The sequence below is a fragment of the Megascapheus bottae genome, chromosome 2, assembly GCF_031878675.1.
Source record: "Megascapheus bottae isolate mThoBot1 chromosome 2, mThoBot2.hap1, whole genome shotgun sequence".
Classification (NCBI taxonomy): Eukaryota; Metazoa; Chordata; class Mammalia; order Rodentia; family Geomyidae; genus Megascapheus; species Megascapheus bottae.
In genome coordinates, this window is record NC_143510.1 from 57,809,960 (window position 1) to 57,833,955 (window position 23,996).

The 23,996-nt window shown below is 41.1% G+C and overlaps 1 protein-coding gene across 2 annotated transcripts; it reads right to left on the reverse strand.

The window, feature by feature from the left end:
- Nucleotides 1–10,998: 10,998 nt before the first annotated feature.
- On the reverse strand, nucleotides 10,999–23,247 carry Kics2 (KICSTOR subunit 2). 2 transcript variants are annotated; one of them, XM_090327946.1, is made up of 3 exons: nucleotides 22,959–23,247; nucleotides 18,455–18,740; nucleotides 10,999–14,180 (listed from the first exon to the last, which is right to left on the reverse strand). In XM_090327946.1, exons 1-3 carry the CDS (start codon nucleotides 23,191–23,193, stop codon nucleotides 13,364–13,366), a joined length of 1,338 nt encoding a protein of 445 aa, XP_090184072.1. In that variant the 5' UTR covers nucleotides 23,194–23,247; the 3' UTR covers nucleotides 10,999–13,363. The 2 variants fall into 2 exon arrangements, with proteins under 2 accessions (XP_090184072.1, XP_090184078.1); XM_090327952.1 differs by lacking the exon at nucleotides 22,959–23,247 and adding an exon at nucleotides 21,922–22,351.
- Nucleotides 23,248–23,996: the final 749 nt, after the last annotated feature.

Here is a 23,996-nt window from a genome sequence, read left to right on the forward strand (position 1 = left end):
AGATCCATCTGAGGATCTGAACCTCAGCCTCCTGATAGAATTATATGTGTGCACCAGCACAGCTCTTGCAGCAGCACGTTTTTCTGATGTATCTATGGTTCTGGGATGTTGGGAACCCTGCACCCACCAAGACTACTATAACCAACACGAGTAGTTTTTAACTCATGGGATTAATTTTGTTTCCTGCAAGGCCCTGGTAGCATGGAGTAATACACTGGTCACTGACACCTCCTTTGACTAAAACCCGGTCCTACATAGCTTCTTTGAAAACAACAACAAAGCCATTTTAAGAAAGCCTAAGGAAACTAGCAAGGGTTTTGTTTTGTTCAAGAATATGAGCTTAGGGCCGAGACTTTGGCCTAGTGGTTAAAGTGCTTGCCTAGCATGCACGAAGACCCAGGTTCGATTCCTTGGTACCACATATATAGAAAAAAGCTGGAAGTGGTGCTGAGGCTCAAGTGGTAGAGCTCTAGCCTTGAGAAAGTCCAAGGACAGTGCTCAGGCCCTGAGCTCAAGCCCAGGACTGGCAAAAAAAAAAAAAAAGTATATGAGCTTGGTTGTCAGAGCTTCTAAGAGGAACTAGAAATCCAGTCACGTATGTAAATTTTCAAATTATTCCAAACCTACACACTGAACTCTTATGCCACAAAGAAGGTCTTCAATGTCTATTTCCTTCTATTTGCTCTCAATGTCTTCAACAACATTCTATTCATAAATCTATCTTGGGTGGCCAAAGAAACCCATCTAGGTACTCAAACACATTCATATATTGCTTCCCACCCTCCTTGACTGTTGGTATGCTCTCTGGTAGGTCTTTTGGTCTGATTTCATGGAGTCATTGTTACAATTTAAGTTTTGTCCAGAAAGTTACTAGAAATGACCAGTGATGAAACTAATAAATTGAGGCCAGCTTTTATGGCCCAAAACATGTCTCCCTCCATTCATCTGTTCAAGTCCTAACCTCCAGCTCCTCAGAATATGACTGCTTGAAATGGAGTCTTTATAGAAGTGACTGAGTTAAAAATGAGGCCATTAAGGTGAGCTGTAATCCAATCTGACACGTATCCCCATAAGGAGAAATTTGGAAACACACAAGTTACCCAGGATAAGCATGCACAGAGAAAAAGCCTCTCGAGGACAGAGAGAAATAGCAGCCTTTTGCAGGGCAAGGAGAAAAGCCCTGGGGCAAAGAATATCTGCTGACACCTTGATGTTGGACTTCTAAAGCCTCAGAACTGAGAGAAAATAAATATCTGTAGTTGCAAACCCCAGTCTGTGGAACTTGCAGTGACAGTCTAATAGACTGAAAAGAAGGCACAGGCCCTGCATAAAAGGAAGAAAAGAAAGCAATAAAAATTAGACATGGGGAAACTCTCAGACAAAAAGCCCAGCCCCGGCTTTATGCAGGATGGCAACCTTTAAGGTCATCACACAGAGATGTAGACGGGAATTCATCCAGAAAGACTCTTTGGAGACTCTTTAGTGGATCTCATGGAAGTAGGGTACCTGTATCATAGGAATTACAAATGACAGGGACTCATTTGGAGGTTTCTTCCAAATCCCCCGGGAATTTTCTAGTTCTTCCCATCCCCCCAAAAAAACTACTGGCATAAAATATCAGAGAAAAATTTCATAGTAACCAACTCTCAACATGAAGTTGCATCAAAAATATCTTCCCCACAAATGCTGCTATCAATGCACCAAAAGCAGTTTCAGAAAAATCGAGAGGTCCATGAATTCAAGTTTGTGCCAATGTATTTTCTCTTCATTCTCTAATGAGGCTCAGATCTAGTCCAACTGTTAACATCATCACACATTCCTTCTCCAGACCCCAAAATGAGCAGTTGAATGTCTCAGGAGCAGCCAAGAAGGTCAACCAGGGCTGCATAACACATGAAGCACATGCATTCCCCATGGACCAGCCTCAGCAAAGAGGAAACATAGCTCCATTAGCCCTGAGAAGGAAGTAAGCTTCTGCTGCTTCTTGAAAGAATCTGCCACCGAGAATGATTCCAAAACACCTCAGCGAGGAATAGGCAATTGTATAGCACTATTGCAAGTCTCCTATATAATTTATATTTATAGTATTTATTCTGAGCTATTCTATTTCACATCTGAATAACTTGGGAGGAATCCAGTAGAGTTTAGCAGAAAACATTTCAGGGGCATAAAAAAGAAATCTAGTTACTGCAGCGTCATTCTTTAATATGAGCCATAAAAGACAGTAGGGGTAGGGAGTGCCTATTCACATCACAGAGTTGAAAGGACTCCAGCCAGAAGGTCCAAAAACTAGGAAAAGAGTTTATAAATTCTGAGATGTATGCAGATACTATGAAAATGGATCCTCTTTAAAAACATAATATAACACAGTCAAATTTTAAGGAAAGAAAGACAGGCTTTAAGGAAGCCACCTCTTCTAAAAAAAATAAAATAAAATAAAGACTGGTCCCCAAAATTTCCATTTCATCACCATGACAACTAGTCCTCCATCATTGCCATAGTAACAAGCTGAATAACATTAGCCTAAAGACAAGTTCTCTGATTGGGTGACCAACAGAAACCATTAGCAGCTGCACAACAGTGCTGAAAAAGACTGTTCTGCAATCACATTGACCTATTTCTACTTTCCAGGGTACTTCAACTCTCCAGTTTCCTTCCTTAAAATGAAATGTTTGGGGAGTCAATTGATCTATGAAAGTATATAATTTTACTCCAACAATCCACCACGACATTCATGCCAACTTGTTGTCTAATACCCTGGAAGTGTTGGGATGTATGAGGGCCACACCCTCCACCATGCCTTGCAATGTCATTCTAACATCTGCTGCCAAACCAGGGCCCACTAGCCACATCACCAACCAGATGTTGGTTGCTAGTGGCAACAGCTGCTATCTTTTGGGGGCATTCACCGCTGAATGGCAGAGAAACTCTGAGGGTCAGGAACGACATTACTGAAAAATAATGGAGAGTAGGGGCCAGGAGTTTGGCCTAGTGGTAGAGTGCTTGTCTAGCATGCACGAAGACCCGGGTTCGATTCCTTGGTACCACATACATAGAAAAAAGTCACAAGTGGTGCTGAGGCTCAAGTGGTAGACCTCTATCCTTGAGAAAGTCCAAGGACAGTGCTCAGGACCTGAGCTCAAGCCCAGGACTGGCAAAAAAAGAAAGAAAAATAATGGGGAGGAAGTGGGATTCGTGCATGTGGCAACACTCTTGTACATACACACAACTAGTATTTACAAAAAAAAATAGCAACTTGCACATGTAATCCTAGTTACTCAGAAGGCTGAGATCTGAGGATTGCAGTTCAAAGTCAGCCTGGGCAGGAAAGTCCAGGTGACTCATCTCTAATTAGTCAGCAAAAGGCTAGGAGTAGATGTAGGACCGAGTGATAGAGCATCAGCCTTGAGAAAAATAGCCAAGGGAGAATATATGACTCTGAGTTCAAGCCCAGTACTGGCACAAAAAATTAATTAATTAATTAATTAATTAAATATACAATTGATAGTCTTGTTGGTGCTTGTCCAAAACGAATTGTTCATAAACATCCCTAAATTTCTCTTGAAAGTAGGGATATCTTGGGAGATATTTCCTACTTTCTTCCTCTAGTTGGGAAATTTCCTTTAAAATGTCTCTCTGTCTGTGGGATCTCATAAGATATACATTGAGAACTAACCAGTGAAAGCATGAGAATTGCCAAGACCATGGGCTTGAAAGTGCAATCCAGGAAGAAGGTGAGGGGTTGGGGGAAAAAGAAGTGAGGGAGCCAGGCGCTGGAGGTTCACGCCTGTAATCCTAGCTACTCGGGAGGCTGAGAGCTGAGAATCAAGGTTCAAAGCCAGCCTGGGCACTAAAGCCCAAGAGACTCTCATCTCCAATTAACCACTAGAAAACCAGAGTGGCGCTGTGGCTCCGGGGTAGGGTGGTAGCCTTGAGCTGAAGAGCTCAGAGACAGGGCCCAGGCCCAGAGTTCAAGCCTGACAACCAACAAAAAGAAAGAGAAAGAAAGAGAGAGAGAGTGGGGGGGGGGGAAGAGAAAGAGAGAAGGAAAACCAGAAGTGATGCTATGGCACTAAGTGATAGAGAACTAGCCTTGAGCAAAAGAGCTCAGAGACAGTGCTCACGCCCTGAGTTCAAGTCCCATGATCAACAACAAAAGAAAAAAAGAAAGAAAATGGGAGAACTTGCCTTGATAGTGTGTTTATAAGACATCTTACAGATCAATGATGATTAAGCTTTTTTCCAGATGCCTCTATGAATTCAGCAAACATTTCATAGTACCTGCAACATAGCAGGCACTCTTCTAATGCTTTGATGACAGTCCTTCTGTTAGGGAGATTCGATTCACATATCTTATCTAAGAATGATCATATCTTTTATAAGACAATGAAAATTATGGGGGAGCTCCAACTTTTAATAGTATTCTTTGGCATGGCCACGGGTGTGTCTTACGCCCCACCCTGTGCTAAACGCAGGAATTTTGATGGATAAAAGAAAAAAACCAGGCTCCAGCACTGGCCTCGGGGAAAGAGAGAATTGCTTAGGAGTCGATGGCTATCCACTTACAAATATAGTCAAGGCTCTGAAAGCTGCTCAGTAGAGGGTTGGGGCTTCTTAATGAAGTGATTGTTGCAATGAAGAATAAAGGATACAAGTATAAGGGATGTGTCATATAATATTAAAAGTATTCAAAACAGGGAAGCAACCCATGCCAACCGAGAGAGCCAGAGAAGAATGCACTGGAGAAATCTGGGGGACAGGATAGGGCAACACAGACCTGTAATAAGATACTGTAGTGTCTATTGTAATATACAACCTTAGATCATTAAGTCATATGATAATCCCTAATTAAATATCATCTTACTTTAAATCTCTATGTGGAAAAATAATTTTGGGTTTTGGCTGAGATTATATTAAAAGGAGTAGTTTGGGATTAGAATAAGAGGATTGCCACTCAACAAGTAATACTTGAATACCAATTATATGTCATCTAATAGGAGAAAGGAGATATAAGACCCAATATTTGATTCTTATGTAAGACCTAGTACCTGATGGTCTAGTCATACACACAGAACTATATACAAATCCATGTACAATAATCACAGAATGGTATTACATGACCCAACTTTTATCTGAGCAGCTGCTACTAGAGAAATATTATCTACTATTGTTAGTTCACTGCCTTGAGGAATTAGGCTTCAAAGTAGCTACTAAATTACCTAATCCGTGCCACTGTGAAGATCAAGGATTTTTTTTTTTTTGCCAGTCCTGGGCTTGAGCTCAGGGCCTGAACACTGTCCTTGGACTTTCTCAAGGCTAGAGCTCTACCACTTGAGCCTCAGCACCACTTCGGCTTTTTTCTACATATGTGGTACCAAGGAATCGAACCTGGGTCTTCGTGCATGCTAGGCAAGCACTCTAACCACTAGGCCAAACTCCTGGCCCAAGATCAAGGATTTTATTGGCAGGTCTGTTCTCCCTCCTGAGAAAGAAGCTTATAATTGTAGTCTCTTACACAACTGCAATAGCTGGATTGACTCAAGTTAAATGTATATCATGAGAACTGATGAACAGCTATCATCACAAGAACTGATGCACCCGGACACCAGTGGCACACACCTGTAATCCTAGCTATTTAGGAGGTTGAGATCTAAGGATTGTGGCTCAAAGCCAGCCCAGGTAGGAAAGTCCATGAGATTCTTGTCCCCAATAAACCATCGCAAAAAATAAATAAATAAAATAAAAGTAAGTGGTGCTCTGGCTCAAAGTGGTAGAGCTCTAGCCTTGAGCAAAAAGAGTTCAGGTCAGTGCCCAGCCCCTGAATTCAAGTCCAATGACCAAAAACATAATAATAATAAAGAAAAAAAGAACTGTAATGAGTGATTGTTGTCCTTAATGTATTGTTATCTCTTATCTCTTTTGCTGTCCCTTGGTTATCTCATATTGTTACAGTCTTTCTCCTGGTTATCTGATATATTGTATATATGCATATTTGGGTATTTGAAATCAGATAGGGAAGAGAGAAAATAAGATGAGGGGCAGGGGTAGGAGGAGGGAAATGGGGACCAAGACATGAGAAAGGGTATCAATGTTTGTGAAGTAATGCACCTTCTTTCTGGTGAATATAATGTAACCCTTCTACTAATTACAATAAAAAATATGGGAAAAAAGACAAAGAAAAAAAAGAACTGATGCATCCAAGACATGTATAGAAATGTTAGGATTATGTCTTTCTTACATAGGAGACTTACATAGCAGTCATTTCAGTAGAAATAACTTTTCCTCCAAAGAAAATGCCATGAAAGACAAAGAATCCTATAGGCAGAATAATAGTCATTGATATCCTCCAAAACATTTGAAAATAAAAGGTATGACATGAGAATATTTATTATTATCACAGTTACTATTACTATTTTGCTCTTATATTCATTATATAGGCATAATAGGTTTATAGAATTCATCATTGATCTGAGCACAGCAAGATAGAGACATAACACCTGAACCAAAACCTCAGAGCATGTTGTTACTTCATGGAAGTATAGTTTCTGCCAAATAAACAAGATTCAAAGCAGAGGAACCAATACCACCAGGGAAAATGTTTTACTGTGGATTTCTTTACAGAGTCTGAGTTTTTAGTCCAGGCAAGGAGAGAGGAAGGGAGTCAGGGTTCCCCAGGGACATAACTTCCTTCCACTAGGCTTCTATTCATAACCTTTCTATCATGGTCTGGCAACCGAGCATTTGACATACAGACTTTGGGGAAACATTTAAGATCTAAACCATAACATAAGCTCTCATCTGGAAACATGAGCATGAATCTCATCACATACCATAAACTCTCAGAAATAGGATGGCAGGCAGATTACAGATTCCTGATGGTTCTGAGTAAAATAAATTCACTGTATAGTCACCAGATGAGGAAAAGCATGTGGAATGACCGCAGCTACTCACTCATTTCTTGTATCAATAGCCTGAATACCTGCCTTTACAAGAGCAGTTAAGAAAGCCTCAGCTAGAAACACTAAAATTGGTCACTTTTTTTTATTTTTTATTTTTTTTTTACCTCATTGTTCCTGAACAGCTCAGCTTTGCACTGGCCAAAGAAGCCAAGTGACACTGCCTGGAAAGGAAGCCGCAGCCCAGGCAGGAGCTTTGTGTTGTTTTTGTATTGCCCTCTGCTGGCTACTTCCAATGTACTTTTGTTCCCAGTCTTGCCAGGTGTTGCAATTTGTCCTTTTGTTTGTAAAGCTGGTTTTTGATACAGAACCTCCCTTCAAACTCCCAGAGTCGCATAAAAATAAAACAGAAGCCCACCAGATCTAAAACCAAAATAAAATAACACTAAAGTGTCAGTGATGTTATTAGGAAACTATAATATCAACTAATACAGTATATTACAGATGTTCACTAAAGTTTTGGGGGTTTTTTATGTTGGCAGGTAAAGATGGCATGAGGAAATATGACCTATTATATAAATCAGAAGGTTTTCAAAGTACATCCTCAGGCTATACCATCTGCACGGCAGAGAACCTTACTAGAAACACAAATTCTAGAATTGACCTGCTATGTTGGAAATGAATTATGTTTGGCATCCAGGTGATTCTGATACATAGTCAAGAAAAAAATCATTATCCACATTTAAGGTTTTCAACATTAGAGTATCGCTTTTGCCAAAAGTTGTATGCAAGTATAATAAATTTAAAATCTGTTTATTACCTTCAGCCCTCTTAGCTCCTGCCTGCCTCGGTGGTTGGAGCAAGCTCATATTACTACCAGCACTGAGCAAGGCCTTGGTTAGCACAGATCGCCATCCTTAGAATAGCTTCTGCTTAAATGAATGAATGTTCAGTAGTAGAGTCATATCTTCTTTGTGCCTCAATTTGGGTATCCTTCACTGTTGTATGATGTCCCACCAAAACTAAAAAGAGCACAGATCTAACCTAGAAAATCAGTCCGCTGAGGGGCCGAGAGTATGGCCTAATGGTACTTACTTAGCATGTGCGAAGCCTTGGGTTCAATTCCTGGGTACCACATACACAGAAAAAAAAAAAAAAAGCTGGAAAGTCAATCCGTTGAATCATTATAAATCTCAGATTGAATCAGACACCAGATTTTTACATTTAACTGTATTCCATAGTCTCCAGGCCAGTAAAAAAAAAATAAACACTTGGGAAAAGATTAGATTAGCAAGTCTCAATGATTAGCTCCTGCTCCTAGGAAGCTATCAAGTAACTCCTGTTGCTCAGACCCCCTCCCCAGATACCAATGGGAGGAATCTTCTGATGTGAGGCTCTACAAAGGGGTAGCCATTTGTGCATTTTCTAGCCTTCATATTTTACACATACCATATGGTTTTTAAAGTACTTCATAAACAGATCTTGCCACCAAAATCAGATTGAGAAAATATTCCAATCCATAGAAATACATTAATAAAGCCCTATGGATTTACACTATACCAGGAGGAGTCTTCAAAGGTAGAAGTGCATATCAAACCTATTCTGACTCATTTCCTCTGGAGAAGCTGTTTAGAATAATTCAGGCAAAATGCCATGAAATAATTGCATTGGTAAAAGGAATCTGATGGAAAAGCAGGAGAGGGACTTGCTAAATTAAGCTCCACCGAAAGGATTTTCTTAGAGTCATATGGCTTTCTTTTCCTTTCTCATTTAGAAAGGGGGTGAGAGGAAGGGAGTTTTACTTTTTTGCCTTAGTGCCAGAACTGGGGCCTGAACACAGGGCCCAGGTGTTGCCCCAGAGCTTCCTTTTGCTCAAGGCTAGTACTTTACCACTATGCCAACTGTCAACAATTCTGGGTAGAAATAGGAGTCTCAAGGACTTTCCTGTCCCAGCTGGCTTCAAACCTCACTCAGAGTGCAGCTTCCAGAGTAGCTAGGGGCATAGGCATGAGCCAAAAATGCCCAGGAAAATCTTTCTGAAACTTTTAGAGAAAAAATTCTGAGATGAATACTTTTACACACTAATTAGAACAAATAAACTAGTAACCATTATTTTACTTACCAAAGAGAACTCCATACAGTAAAAAATAAAACAAACCCCCCAAATTTTTGGTTTTCAGTAATTTCTGTCAAATATCTGATATAAACCCTCCTCTTGGCTGTAATTAGCTAAAAGTCATGTGTGTTCAAGAAAGAGATGGGTTGCACCTCATTAGCCTCTATGTCAAATGGTTCTCCTATATGTATTCCTTTCAGAAAAAAACAAAAAAAAAAAAACAAAACAAAAACTTAACTGACTGTAAAACAAATCTCAATTCTGTGTGTTACTTCACAAAAGTTAAGAGACCACTGGACCCCAAATCCTTTTAAATTCGTGTATATTTTTTTTAACAGTTCTCTGCCTGTGAAAGCTGCTAAGGAACTCATTGGTTTAAGGTTTGGAGATTTCACTCGGTGGTAGAACATTCTTTAGGAATGTGTGAGGCCCTGGGTACAGTCTTCAGCATAGGAGGAGGGGAGGAAGAAATCTGGCATATAAAGGCAAAATACTTAAAGATCTGACCAGTGCTATATAAATTCTACTTCACAGTAATCAAATTGTTGGAGGTGATATTTCCCTTTATAGATACATGTTAATTAAAAAAAAAAAAAGGAAGCCAGGTATTTTGGCTCAAGCTTGTAACCCTAGCTACTTGGTACGTAGAAATGGAGAAATTTTTGACTTGAGGTCAGCCTGGGCAAAAGTAAGTACATGCAACATCCTAACCAATGGCTAGGCATAGTGACAGGTACCTGCAATCCTCAGCTATGCATAAATGGATAGAGAGAGTAGATAAAAGAAAAAAAGGAAGTGGCTAGAAGCATGGTTCAAGTAGTAGACCATGTGGTCAGCAAGAGTGACCCAGTCAAAAATAGAAAAAAAATGTATTAGGATACCACCATTCTGTAATCTCTGATATAATCTGTCTAGGTAATATCTATAGGTAATATCTATAGCTATAAGTTATAGCTATTTTACACACCTGTTATTCACAGAGCGATCTGACCAAAAAAAAAAATCAGTGACAGAAAAACTGAAATTATGTTATCATACAACCATAAACATTTGGAAAAAGGGGTCAGGAGTTTGGCCTAGTGGTAGAGTGCTCGCCTCGTATGCACAAAGGTGGAAGTGGCACTGTAGCTCAAGTGGCAAAATGCTAGCCTTGAGCAAAAAAGTGTTCAAGGGCGGGCAGGGTGGCTCACACCTGTAACCCCAGCTACTCAGGAAGCTGAGATCTGAGGATCAAGGTTCAAAGCCAGCTCAGGCACAAAAGGACCTGAGACTCTTATCTCCAATTAACCTCTAGAAAACAGGGAAGTGGGCTTGGCTCAAGGGTAGGGTAGTAGCCTTGAGCTAAAGAGCTCAGGGACAATGCCCAGGCCCAGAGTTTGGGTGGTAGCCTTGAGCTGAAGAGCCCAGGGACAGTGCCCAGGCTGAGTTCAAGCCCCATGATCCACAAAAAAAATAAAAATAAAAAAAATCCAAGAACAATGTCCTGAGTTCAAGCTCCATGAAAATGGGGGGAAAAAACCCACAATAATCCTAAAATAGCAAGCGTAGATATGTTGGCTAGGCATTTATCTGCCTTCTCTCCCTCCTAAACTAGTTCTTTAAGTACTCTGCAAACTCCAATGACTAATCATAGATTTGTCACAGACTTGAAGAGAAAGAACAGAAGTGTCAAGTTAAGGGAAGAGTGGCTCATCTTTCATTTACACATCTTTCAAACTCCAGGAAGTTTGCATAGCCTTATAATATCTTCTGAAAAAGGCAATCTACTTTATTTTCATTTCCATTATCCAGAAGAGATGAGTGCAGAGGCTGACTTACCAAAGAAACAGTACACCTCAAGTTGGCTACATTAAAAGGGTAGGACATATGTCAAGTATCATTCACGTGAACCCACTGGGATAATAGTAAAGCACTGCCTAGTTTTTCTGGAAGGCAAATCTTTCCCAGTATGTCCAAGCATGCAGGTAATTTAAAAAGGTCACTGGCTTCTCGGTTAAGAATTAGATTTTATTTGTATACTCCCCAAAATGACATTGTCAGATATCAGGTCAGACTAAAGAGCACAAAGCTATAAAAGTTGACCACACTCCCAGTTACCCTTAAAAAAATAAGGTCATGGTTTAGAAACAAATTTCAAAGTAGACAGTCCACAGGAAATACAGAGTTTTACTCTTCTAGTTAGCAAAACAGACATGGCAGATCATCTCATCAATGTACTTAGGGATTTAAATCTTAGGAATAAAAATATTTTTTCTTGCCTTGAGCCAACCAGCTGGTGTATGTCTGAAGAAAACTTTATTGATAATTTTAAGAAATGATTGAAGTATCAATATTTACTCTTCAAAGATTTCTTCTCTAGTCCATGGCAGATACAGTGATTTATGAACTGGTCTTAGATTTTCTTAATATTCACAAAATCTGCTTTTTGTTCTTCATAAATTCTTTATGTGCTTATGCTTTAAAAATATACTTTGAGTATGAGTCATATACATATAATTTTTGTGTGTATATATATTTGGTCACTTATTGAAGTATTATATATGTTTTATTTACATCTCTCTGTGACCAACTGAAACATCTGTTCTTTTAGATACATGGGAACCATGTCATTAAGGCTGGTCATACCATTAATAGTGGTTTTATCTAGGAAAAAGATGCATGCATATCACAGACCATTTTTTCAAGTGCTTGGCAACATACAACTTTGTTTCACCTTCTTAGAGTAGGCTGATATTGTAAAAATCTGTTCATATTTTAATAAAACCTGAGTGAATGAAATGCAAAGTGAAATCATTGCTTTCTATTTAAATCAAACTAAAATCTTGAAAATCATAATGGAGGGTTTGGAAGAAGAGGTGACTGAAGAGAGAAAAGTAAAGAAAACATGTGTACTCTCCAGAAAACAGGCTAGTTAGTTCTTCAAGAGGGCAGTGCAGAATAGAAAGCAGGCCTTCCAGGAAGACTCAAAGTGGCTCTCCACCAACTCAGCTGATGGTGCTGGTATGATTGCTGTGAATACCCAATAAAACAGTGACTCCACATAATTATGAGAAACAAGACTGCTATTATATTTTACAACACTTTGAAGGAACTATCAAGTGCTAGCAGCTCAGATACTCTTTGTGGCATCTTTTTACTCTGGATGTATAACCTAGTATAAAGGTTACCACTGCCCACTATGGCTTCACTGATGTGCCCTTTGCCCATGCACCTCTGCTGAAGAAATACCATAAACCAGCATATAGTAGGATACAGCACTGCCTCTAAACATAGTTTGTAGGAGGCAGGCAAGACAGCCAAGTTTAGGTATACTTCAGGACTGAGTTGATTATTCTATGATGAACCCTTTGTAACTGAGTAAAACTGATTTTTAGGACATATAAGGCTAATAAGACTTTCATTTCCATTTTATGAAAATAGCTTATGTTAGATGAGAATCTGTGGCTAAAAAAAGATGACTGTAACTGGGTGCCTGTAATCCTAGCTACTAAGAAGGCTGAGATCTGAGGATCAGAGTTCAAAGTCAGCCCAGGCAGGGAAGTCATGAGACTCTTATCTCCAATCAACCACTAGAAAACCAGAAGTGGTATTGTGTTTAGGCCCTGAGTTCAAACCCCATGACGAAAAAAAAAAAAGTGGAGTATGGAGTCAAATATGAATGTTTCAGCATTAAAGTGATAAAAGTCAAGTACAGAATATGCTGAAGAGCAAGATACCTTATGCTGACTTTAGACCAATGAAAAATTCAAACTTTATGAAGGGAAAAATCAGGTCAGATAGGCATTCATGTAACACAGAAAGAACCAAGGTTACTACACTTACTGCAAGTCTTCTGAACTGGTAAAGCTGATATTATGCTACAAATATGACTCACCCTCCACTTAAAACCTCTTACCAATCCCACTTGGGCAACAAAAATATGAATTTTCTGGCCAGATTTATAAAACAAGAAGTTCCATATTATAATACCCATCTATAGTGTTTATCCCAATTATTTTTCCATAAAGAAGGATAGGAAAGAGGGTAGGGAGAAGTGCATTAGAATACAATGTTTATAATAAGTATGGCAAGAAAAATCAAAGGGCAATAAATATTCATTAGACACAAAATACAATACTGAAATTACTTCGCTGTACTATGGATACACAGTCGCCCAAGATCCGTTCCTAGATTACTCTTTGGATATTTCATTTGATTGACGTTAATTGCTTATAAAGTGTCCAGCACGATTAGGGAGGGTCTGTCTTCGGCTCTCCAAGAAGCGTGAGTAGAAGTAAATTCCACTGTTGATCACCAGAGTAATTAAGAACACAATTTCCAGTCTTGAAAAATCTTTCATTCAAATCACCTGCTAACCTTTGGATCCAGGTTTCAGATTTGCAAAAACTTTGGGATTCTTAAGAGCAAGTGAGAGCTCATTGAGGAAGGAAATAAAATGGGAGTCTCTCTCAGATTTTTTTGACTCAAATATGACAACAATGGTAAAGTGGGGTTCTGGGCGTGTCAGGAAGTAAGTGCTCTGGACCTTGTCATCGTAGAAGTGTACCACCTTCTCCAAGCTGTTCAGGTCAGATGTGCGGTCGGTCATGATCATGATGACATTGGGCCAGTGCATGACCGGCCTGTCACTGGGCAGAGACACCACAGCAGGATACTGATCCACACCCTTAGGGGCTTCTCTATAGGAATGCGGGTGGTGGTAGCCATGACCCTGGAAGGTCTCTGATCCTCGGTTGTCAAAGATTAAGGACACATTGGCAGCATCATATTTCCTGATGAAGCTGGAAATCTTTCCAAAAAGGTCTGGATTAGCTTTCGCAGTCAATGCTTTCATGTCTGAAGCAGTCGTTTGTCGGCTGAGTGCCTCATGAAAGTAAAAGCTAAACTTGGCCAAGAGCATGTTTTTGAGTTTCACTAGCCAAAGGAAAAGATGTGGGGGCTGAACAGCCTTCTGAGACTGCCCTCCGAACAGATGTTTCTTGGTTTCCCTCTGCTTTTCAAAGATCTGGCCCCAGGTCTGTAGTTTGGTGTGAGCACTGTGCAAATTAACCAGAGATGGGAGGAATTTCCACTCTGAGATCTGGGCCTGGGCCTTCAGGAGGTGACTCAAGACATCGACTTCCAGCTGGAAACTGCTTTCCAATGGACTGAGGATTGGATGGTGAAATCTAAATGGAGGCGGGAAATTGGAGAAAATGAATGGAAATGTCATTTGACGTTAACAATTTCTAACCTGAGTCAAATATGGCCAGAATAATTATACATGTGAGAGCAGGAAATGGGAAGGTGGAAGAAAAAATGTTATTTTAAAACACTGATATAATTTCAATATTTCAGAATTTTGTCAATATCATATTTGCCTATGGAAATAGTGTGGCATATTAAACAACAGAATAATGATGACTTTCTATTCAAATACAGAAAAACTAAGGGACTGAGAAGGTGGCTCAGTAATAGAGTGCTTACCTCGCATTCATGAAGCCCTAGGTTTGACTCCCCAATACCATATACACAGAAAAAGCCAGAAGGGGCAGTGTGGTTCAAGTGGTAGAGCGCTAGCCTTGAGCACAAAGAGGCTCAGGGACAGTGCCCAGGCTCTGAGTTTAAGTCCCAGGACTGGCAAAAAAAAAAAGAATGAGAGAAAGAGAGAGAAAGAAAGAAAGACAAAGAAAGAAAGGGGAGAGAGGGAGAGAGAGAGAGAGAGAGAGAGAGAGAGAGAGAGAGAGAGAGAGAGAGAGAGAGAGAGAGAGAGAGAGAGAGAGAGAGAGAGAAAAGCTGAACAGGGAAAAATGGCTCATATCTGTAACCCCAGCTAGTCAGAGGGCAGAAATCAGGACTGTGGTTGAATGCCACCATGACAAAAAATTAGCCCATTTCCACCAACCAGCCAGGTACAATACTTCCTATTTGTGATCTCAACTATACAAGAGGTGCACAGAGCAGAATCACAGTCTGAGGTGGATCTTGGTAAAAGCATAAGACCCTATCTGAAAAACAGGGCATGTGGCTCCAGTGGCTAGCAAGCATGAGGTGGAGTTCAAAATACAAATACCACCAAAACCAAACAAATACACAAATTAAATTAGCTATAATTCTTCCTACTATTATTTGGGAATTGTATATAAGCAACATTATCATTAAAACAAGGGATCTTTGAGGCCGGGCGTGGTGGTTCATGCCTGTAATCCTAGTTTTTAATAATAAACTTTATAGGTCTTGGGGGGTGGAGGGGGTAACTGCTCTATATATTGCTATCTCAGAAAAATCATCAAACCCCACATAGTTTCTATAGAATGTGTATTTTACCACTTTTAAAAGTAGTAAATGAAACCACTATAAGTCAGGGAGCACCTACATAACTAGAGGCATCTCTTCATTTTCTACTGCTTTCTATTGGACACCAGCATTTATACACAAAGGACATGAATTAACTGCACAAACCATCAGAAGGAATTCTGAACAAGCCTTTTATGACATAGTAAAAATGTCTAACTGCTTAGCATTTATCAAAAAAGAATGTGTTGAATGGAAAAAATCTGTTAATATTAAGTCTGCTTACAAAAAAAGATTCACATTATGCTGTATCATTTCTTTCTTTCCACCCCGCTGTGTTCCTCATGGTTACTCACAACTTGTATCGTAGAGAGATCTGCTAAATAGTTGTAATCCAAAAATATACACCTAAGCTATGGCAGCAAGAGTCTGCACACAAAATACACTGATAACTATTTGCAGAGAACATCTGCTCTAAAGAAAGGAAGAAAGGGAAAAAGAGAGGATCTGCAGGCAAGCTCCACAGAATCACATAAAACAAAAAATAAATGTTTTGTGTGATAGTCTAATGAGATACAAAACTCCTTCAAAAACACAATCTTTCTCCACCAATAATCTACCTCATGCAGTTCTTCCAAAAGTGTGCTATTCTCCTGTGAAGTCAAAAGCACAATTACATCTGTAGTCAGATATACTGGTTCACATCTGTAACCGAAGCACTAATGAAGCCAAGGTACAGGCCTGTTATCCCAGCTACTCAAGAGGCAAGGATTGGGAGGACTGTATTTTGAGACTAAGCCTGGGGGAAAAGATTCTATTTTAAAAACAAGCCAAGTATATCTTTATTCTCAGCTACATGATTGGTATAGTACGAGGATCAAATTCCCAGGCCAGCCCCAAGCACAAAGCATAAAAAATAACTAAAGCAAAAAGGGCTAGGGGCATGACTCAAGTGGTAGAATAACTACCTAGCAAGCATAAGACCCTGAGTTCAAACTCTAGTTTTGCAAATAAGAATAGTAACAAAATAATAAATCATAGCATCAGAAGAAGATGGTGACTAAAAGAAAGATAACTTTAGTAGGACACAAGAAGAAAGCTTCTTGGACAGTGAACAAGAGTTAAAGATAAGACAGAAGTAGCATCCCAGGAAAAGAGAGAACAAGTACCCAAGACTCAAGGATTATATTCTTCAACTACCTTCTCATCTCTTCTGTCTTTGCTGTCAAAAGCCTACCTGCCCTTTAAGCTCATCTGAGATTCCACCTCCTCTATAAAGTCACTTTTAGCTTCCTCCTTTTGCTCCCACCCTATCATTCTACTAATCAAATGGGTAGAATCTTTCATTTAGACATGTTATCTCCCCATTTCCTCTTTACAGTACTGAGAATCAAACACAGAGCCTCATCTAGGTTAGGCCAGTGCTCTGAACTAAGCTACATTCAGAATCCTTTCACTTCATTTACTGATGTGTTTGTTGGTACTAAGGCTTGTAGTCAGAGCTGGAATTCTCTGTTTTTGGTGGGGGGAGAGGGTTGGGGGTTTTTGTAGTTATTGTTCCCAGCTTATGTTCTACCACCAGTCTAAAAGCCTTTTTGTTTATGTATTTTGACAAAAAGTCTCACTAAATTGTCTAGATAACTTCAAACTGTTGTCACCCTGCCTTCTAAAAGGCTAGGGCTTAAGGTACAGGCCACTAAATATAACTTCTTTTTTAAAACAAAATCAAAATTCATATGCAGTTGTATCCTTCAAAGATTTTACTTTCCAACCAGTTTAACATCCAACTATAAAGGATCTACCATGGGCAAGACACTGTGGTAGGCTCCAAGGAAACAAAAGTAAAACTCCTGATGATATCCACAATGCTTCTGAAATTCTTTCGGTATTGCTTTTGCGATCTGGCAGCAGCAACATATGAGGCAGCAGTCTCATTTCCTCCTAAGTAGCAACTTCCTTCAAATGAAAAATTTCTACCCGAATATCATCATTAAAAGTTAGATTCTCCTCCAACTTACTTTCTGGATATTCCACAAAACTTAAAAGACACTCTCCTCAAAAGCAGATGCCTAGCCAGGCCTGGTGTCCCATACTTATAATCCTCACTATACAGCAGGTTGAGATCTGAGGATCCAGGTTCAATGCCAGCTGCAGCAGATAAACCCATAACACACATCTCCAACTAACCACCAAAAAGCCAAAATAAAAGGGGCACTGATTTGAAAAAGTCACATTCTTCTATATACAATTATTTTGCTGAATGAACTATTTCATAAGCAGAAGCACAACCCATTAAAATACAACCTTGAAAACTGGTGCTAGTGGCTCATACCTGTAATTCTAGCTACTCAAGAGGCTGGGATTGTGGTTTGAAGCCATCCAGGGCAGGAAGTCTGTGACGCTGTAATCTCCAATTCGCTATCAAAAAAAAAAAAAAGTGGGGGGAGCGGGAGTTTGGCCTAGTGCTAGAGTATCTAGCATACATGAAGACCCGAGTTTGATTCTTCAGTAGCATATACATAGAAAAAGCCGGAAGTGGTACTGTGGCTCACACGGTAGAGTTCTAGCCTTGAGAAAGCCCAAGGACAGTGCTCAGGCTCTGAGTTCAAGCCCCAGGACAGGCCAAAAAAAAAAAAACAGAGGTAGAACTGTGGCTTAAGTGCTTAAGTGGTAGAATGCTAGCCTTGAGCAAAACAGCTCAGGAACAGTACCCAAGCCCTCAGGTCCGACATTAAAAAACAAAACAAGGGCCGGGAGTTTGGCCTAGTGGTTAAAGTGCTTGCCTAGCATGCATGAAGACCCAGGTTCGATTCCTTGGTACCACATACATAGAAAAAAAAGCCAGAAGTGGTGCTGAGGCTCAAGTGGTAGAGCTCTAGCCTTGAGAAAGTCCAAGGACAGTGTTCAGGCCCTGAGCTCAAGCCCAGGACTGGCAAAAAAAAATTAAAAAAAATTAAAAACAAAACAAACAAAGTCACCTTGAAGGATTAATTCATTCTGTCTTTCACTATTGCTTGGAGAATCATTCAGCATAATACTAACTAAACCCAAAGGTTCACCTGTTGGTGAATTCGTATGTATAAAATGGAATAGACATTACCATCAGTTATTTTCACCACAGAGCTTCATAAAAGTGAGGGGAAAACCCAACTTGTCACTCTGTTCTGACCTGGAGCTGTATTTCTTGAGGATGGTTTCCAAAATGCCAACAAGCTCTTCAGCATTGATGAACTTCTGGGTGCTGAGGGTATACATCTTCTCATAGAAATCTGCAATCTCCATTCGAGCCTGAACAAAGAAGCAGAGCTGCTCTGACAGGTGAGAAAGGAGCTCCTCCATGTGAGGTGCAGTCCCATCCAGGGTACCTCGGCCAGTCACCACCTTCTTCAGCTCATTATGCAGGGAGCTGTAGATGGTACGGATGGAATCCTTCCGGCTGAAGAAAGACTGGCCCCCTGGTAGGCAAATGAAGTAACTATTATGACAGGTAAGCAAGAGAAACCAGAAGAACCAAATACCTGCCAACATCCCAAAGGAAAGAACCAGAACTCATGGAACTCATTGAGTTAGCAACAAACATATTCTCTGAGCCTATGACTATGTTGCTAATTTCACAGAGGACTATGTCAAATAGATACCTGTTACAATTCATTAGTATAGCAATGGGCCTACACAGAATTTGTCTTATTCAAGGACCAATTTTCTCCCACTGAACTTCAATGAGCATTCAGATTTATCTTAGAGTATTATTAGCCAAGCAAATAACATCCAGCTGGACTAAAAACCACCACCAACAACAACAAAATGGGGTTTAAAATGTATTCTTAACAAAAACAGAACACATAATCAAAATGTTTTTGTTCCTGGTAAATCGGGATATTTTGTTTCTGCTTTAGAAGGGCATTTTCCTTTGAATCATAGTGTCTAGGTCACACCACAAAATGGAACACACACAAAAACCTTTTATGCATGAACATATAATAAGACTTCAAGAGAAAAAAGAAAATTGTAGCATTCTTGACAAGTTACAATATAAGCATCATATTATGAATTATTAAGACCAGGCTCCAATTATAAGCAACTTCTGCTCTACTTCAGAGGTTCCAAAGAAAATGATCAAAATTTGAATTACATACATTTTTTAGGACAGTCAAAAGTGAATAGCAAGCTATCATTTACTCAGTTATTTGTTTTAACATGATCAAACTTATTTCTCATTATACAGCTAGTTGCATTGATCTTTTCTAAAGCTATCAGACATTCCACCAAAGGATAACTTATCAAAAGAATGAAGAAATAGGACAGTTAAATCACTGATTTACAGGAATATACAAAATTCTCTGAGATGGGTAGCAATTTTAACTCTTCTATTGATAGATTCAAAATGCATTATTGAATGTATCTCTTACTAAACATATTTCTTAGGGTTGAAATTGCTTATCAATATATTTATAAAATAGTCATCTAATGAACTGTAGAGAAAGAGAGACAGACTCTGTGTGTGTGTGTGTGTGTGTGTGTGTGTGTGTGTGTGTGTGTGTGTGTGTGTGTGTGTGTTCTGGTACATGGGCTTGAAATCAGGGCCTTGGGTGCTATCCCTTTGCTTTTTAGGCTTTTTATACTTTTTAAGCTTTTTATTCAACCACTTGAGCTCCAATTCAGCTTTTTGGTGATAAATTAGAGACAAGAGCCTCACAGATCACAGAATTTCCTGCCCCAACTAGCTCTGAGCCATGATCCTCAGATTTCAGAATCTAAAGTACATAAGCCACTGGTGCCCAAGTCACTCATTCATACACACACACACACACACACACACACACACACACACACACACACAAATATTCTTTCAAATGTGCAGTTTAAGAGGTTTAAAGAAATGAAATTTACATCTCTTACTACTGGGGGAACTATCTGTCCTGGCTTCCACAGACTTCCCACTTAACACTGTTTTCGTGGGAACATTTAGTCCAGATTTTTTTGGCTTTGTTTCCTTTTTTTTTTTTTTGCCAGTCCTGGGCTTGAGCTCAGGCCTGAGCACTGTCCTTGGACTTTCTCAAGACTAGAGCTCTACCACTTTAGCCTCAGCACCACTTCTGGCTTTTTTCTATATACCTGGTACCAAGGAATCAAACCCAGGCCTTCGTGCATGCTAGGCAAGCACTCTACCATTAGGCCGAACTCCTGGACCTGTTTTCTATTTTTTATTTATTTATTCTTTTGAGATCGGGTCTCACTCTGTTACCAAGCCTAGTCTTGAACCTGTGGGCTCAAAACAATATCCTCCTACTTTAGCTGTTTGAGAAACTGGGACTATATCAAACTCCCCAAACCCAGCTGATCCCAGTTACAGATCTAGAAACTCTTGGTGCAAGACAAACTTAAATGGCTAGTCATCCTACCAAACACTAACTGGCAATCCACCACTATTTAAGAAGCTACAATATACTGTCTAAACAAAGTCACATCCACATTATATTTTTACTAATACAAAACCCCTAAGTATGGGTAGCCCCTTATGATGCCAGCATTTCAGGCAGGACTGTTCCCTGGAGAGTCTGCCTTCCTCCCATTTCCACATTCACTCTAATTTTGCAGTGATGGAACAGAATAAGGGGCTTCTTTATCTAGGACAAAATCTCCTAGGTGAGGAAGTTAATGAGATTACTAAAAATTAAATAAATTAAATTCAAATAATTAAATTCAATAGTTACCCCCTTTCCTTTATAAACAATATAAGAACTCCCAATAAAATTTCATGGAAAAATTTCTATCTACTGACAGTAACTAGGTGACCACCTCACCTTCCACTGGAAAGATGGCCTTTGGCTGAGTGTGGTGATTCACACCTATAATCTCAGTTATTCCAGAGACAGAAACAGGAGGGTCTCCCTGTGAGTTCACTTGAGCAAAAACACTAGATTGTCTGATTTTAAAGCATGAAAACTGAAAAAACTGGGAGCATGGCTGCTTTGAGGTCTTGAGTTCAATTCTCAGTACTGACAAAAAGACAGAAGAGTAGATTTTCCTTAAAGGGGATATTGGGACCCTGGTCCCTTCTTCCTGTGTCTCTCTTTTTATGCTTGCTAGTTGCTATGAGGTGAACAGCTTACTCCTCCATGCTCTCCTGCCATACACAGAACCTCCCCTCTCCACAGGCTAAAATCATCCTGGAAGAAAACAAAAACCAAGGGGGGAAGTGGTCTTATCAAAAATTTTAACTTTAGCCTTACATCAAAAAAGGATCCAGATGGGCACTGGTGAATCACACCTGTTATCCTAGCTAGTCAGAAGGCTGAGATTTGAGGATTGTGGTTCAAAGCCATCCCAGGCATGAAAGTCCATGAGACACTTACCTCCACTCAACCACCAAAACCTGCAAGTGGTGCTGTGGCTAAAGTGGTAGAGAGATAGCCTCAAGATGAAGAGCTCAGGGACAGTGACCAGGCTCAGAGTTCAAGCAGCATGACAAAAAAAAAAAGGAATCCAATTCTTAGATTACCTTTCCGTGTGGGAATGGAAACACTACAATTGTTTTTACATCAGCATATGAAACTACACAAAAGAACAAAGAGATCAACACATTTCTTTTAAACAAGTCTCTTTTTTTCAAAGTCATCAGGAACACAGTCCTACCTGCTGATTACCCTGTCTTGGAATATCACATAGGGACTGGCTCTCCTTCATGCTTAGAAACAAGAAATCAGAAACACCGCACATATGTGTCTTTGCAATAATTTCAATTTACAAAATTGTTAGTCTGAATTATTCCCCGTAGGTTCTAATTACACTCATTATTTTTCAAGATTTCAACAGTTTCTCTCACATCATGAAATGTTAAGCATACTTTTAAAAAATGTAAAACGTGTCATTTTACTCTATAATAGCTAATGAATAATTTTTTTAAAATCAAGTCCTCTCTCTCTTGCTCGCTCTCTCTGCAGTACCAGACTTTTGAACTCAGGGTCTCACACCCTGAGCCATGCCATTATTCTGGAGATGGAGTCTCACAGCTTTTTTTTTTAACGCTCGGCTAGCTTCAAACCACAGTCCTCTAGATCTCAGCCTCCTGAATAGCTACAATTACAGGCGTGAGCCACTTGGGTTGGCTTGATCCGCGGTGCCATACTTGAGCAATCAAACGTGAGGAAGGAGACCTTCCAGAAGTGAATCAAAGGGGAGGGCTGGACGACCTATTAAAAATCCTCTATCGGCATTGAGTTGGCATACTTTTCACCACGGATCCTCTCCCCAAACAGGGGAGACGACAATTAGGTTGCACTGTCACGGTTTGGGGGTTGTTTTTTATGGGTTCTCTTTCCTCCTCTAAGCGTGGCGTCACTAGTTAGCGGGGAGGACACGGAGATGTGTTAATTTCCCATACGGACCAATCCATGCAGGAGACTTAAAACCGGGGAAACCCGCGGGGTGGGAGACTCGGCCAGGCAAGGAGCCTGCGCCCAGCCCGCCAATCAGGCGGCGACGCGGGCCTGATGGGCGGGGCTTGCGGAAGCCGGGAGGGGGGGGGGGGGGGAAGGAACCGTGGGAGGAAGAGACCCGGCAATGCCGCTGCGCTGCGAGGGACCGAGACGGGGACCGCAAGGCACTGACGAACGGGCAACGCACCCCCTTTCCTTCCTCCTCCGGGGGCCCGGGGGGCGGGGCGGAGGTACCTAGTTTCTGCCCCAGGTAGGTGAGGCTGTGATAGACCTTCTCGGCCGCGGCCAGGTGAGCCAAGGCCGCCAGCAGCGACAGCCAGCTGCCCCCCGCGCTCTTGTTGGCCTCTCGTTCCTTCTCCACATTGTCCTTGGCCTTGTCGTAAGAGAAGATACCCAGATGAGAGAAGAACGTCTCCAGCACCGCCTGTTCCACGGGGACCGGGGCAGCCAGCGGGATAGACTCCCCCATTCGAGCCGCGCTCCAGCTCGACCCACGTGGTTCAGCTCCCTCGCACTTCCGGGTTCTGGGGGGGGGGGGAACGGGCGTGCGCGGCGGCGGCGGCGGCGACGTGCGTGCGCGTGGTCGTCGCCAGCGGAGGACGGACGGGCCTCGCGAGCGCGCGGCCCGAGGGACTGCTGGAGTCCTCCCGAGGAAGGGCGGAAGGAGGAGGGAGGCAGCCGCTCCCGAGCTCTACGGGCCCTTCCGCGGTCGCATCTAAGCCTCCTGGGCTTAGAACCGGAGCGGGTCAGTCGCAAGGCCCGCAGCCGTCGGCGTCCGGAGGTGAGCCGAGGGGGCCCCTGCCGGGCGAGCCTGTGCCAGCGGCCGGTGACGTCGTGTGACGTGACGTCATTGTTGCGTCAACCTAGGGCCTGGAGACCAGCTGCGGTCCTGGGGATCTGGATTGGAAGCTAGAGCCACCAGCGCCCCACCCTCCCACCCCGGAGTTTGCTTTGTGTCTTTCCCAGATGGTTAGTCGTTTCTTATTCAGAATCCCCGCCCAGTTTTGTACGTTGATTTTTGTGGGGTGTTTTTTGGGGGGGAGAGGGAGGAGGTACTGAGATTTGAACGGTAGGCCTTAACACTTGTTGGGCTTGAGCATCACCCTGGTCCTCTGTCCTTTACTGACTTCACTTATTCGTTTTACAGATCAGTTTATTCTCATAGCTTTTCGTGGGAATGTGTAGAGTTTTCTGCACACTTGACATTATTTGTAAAGAACATTTAACTTCTTCCTTTGCTGATATGGACTTTTTTTATTTTTTCCTGGATTG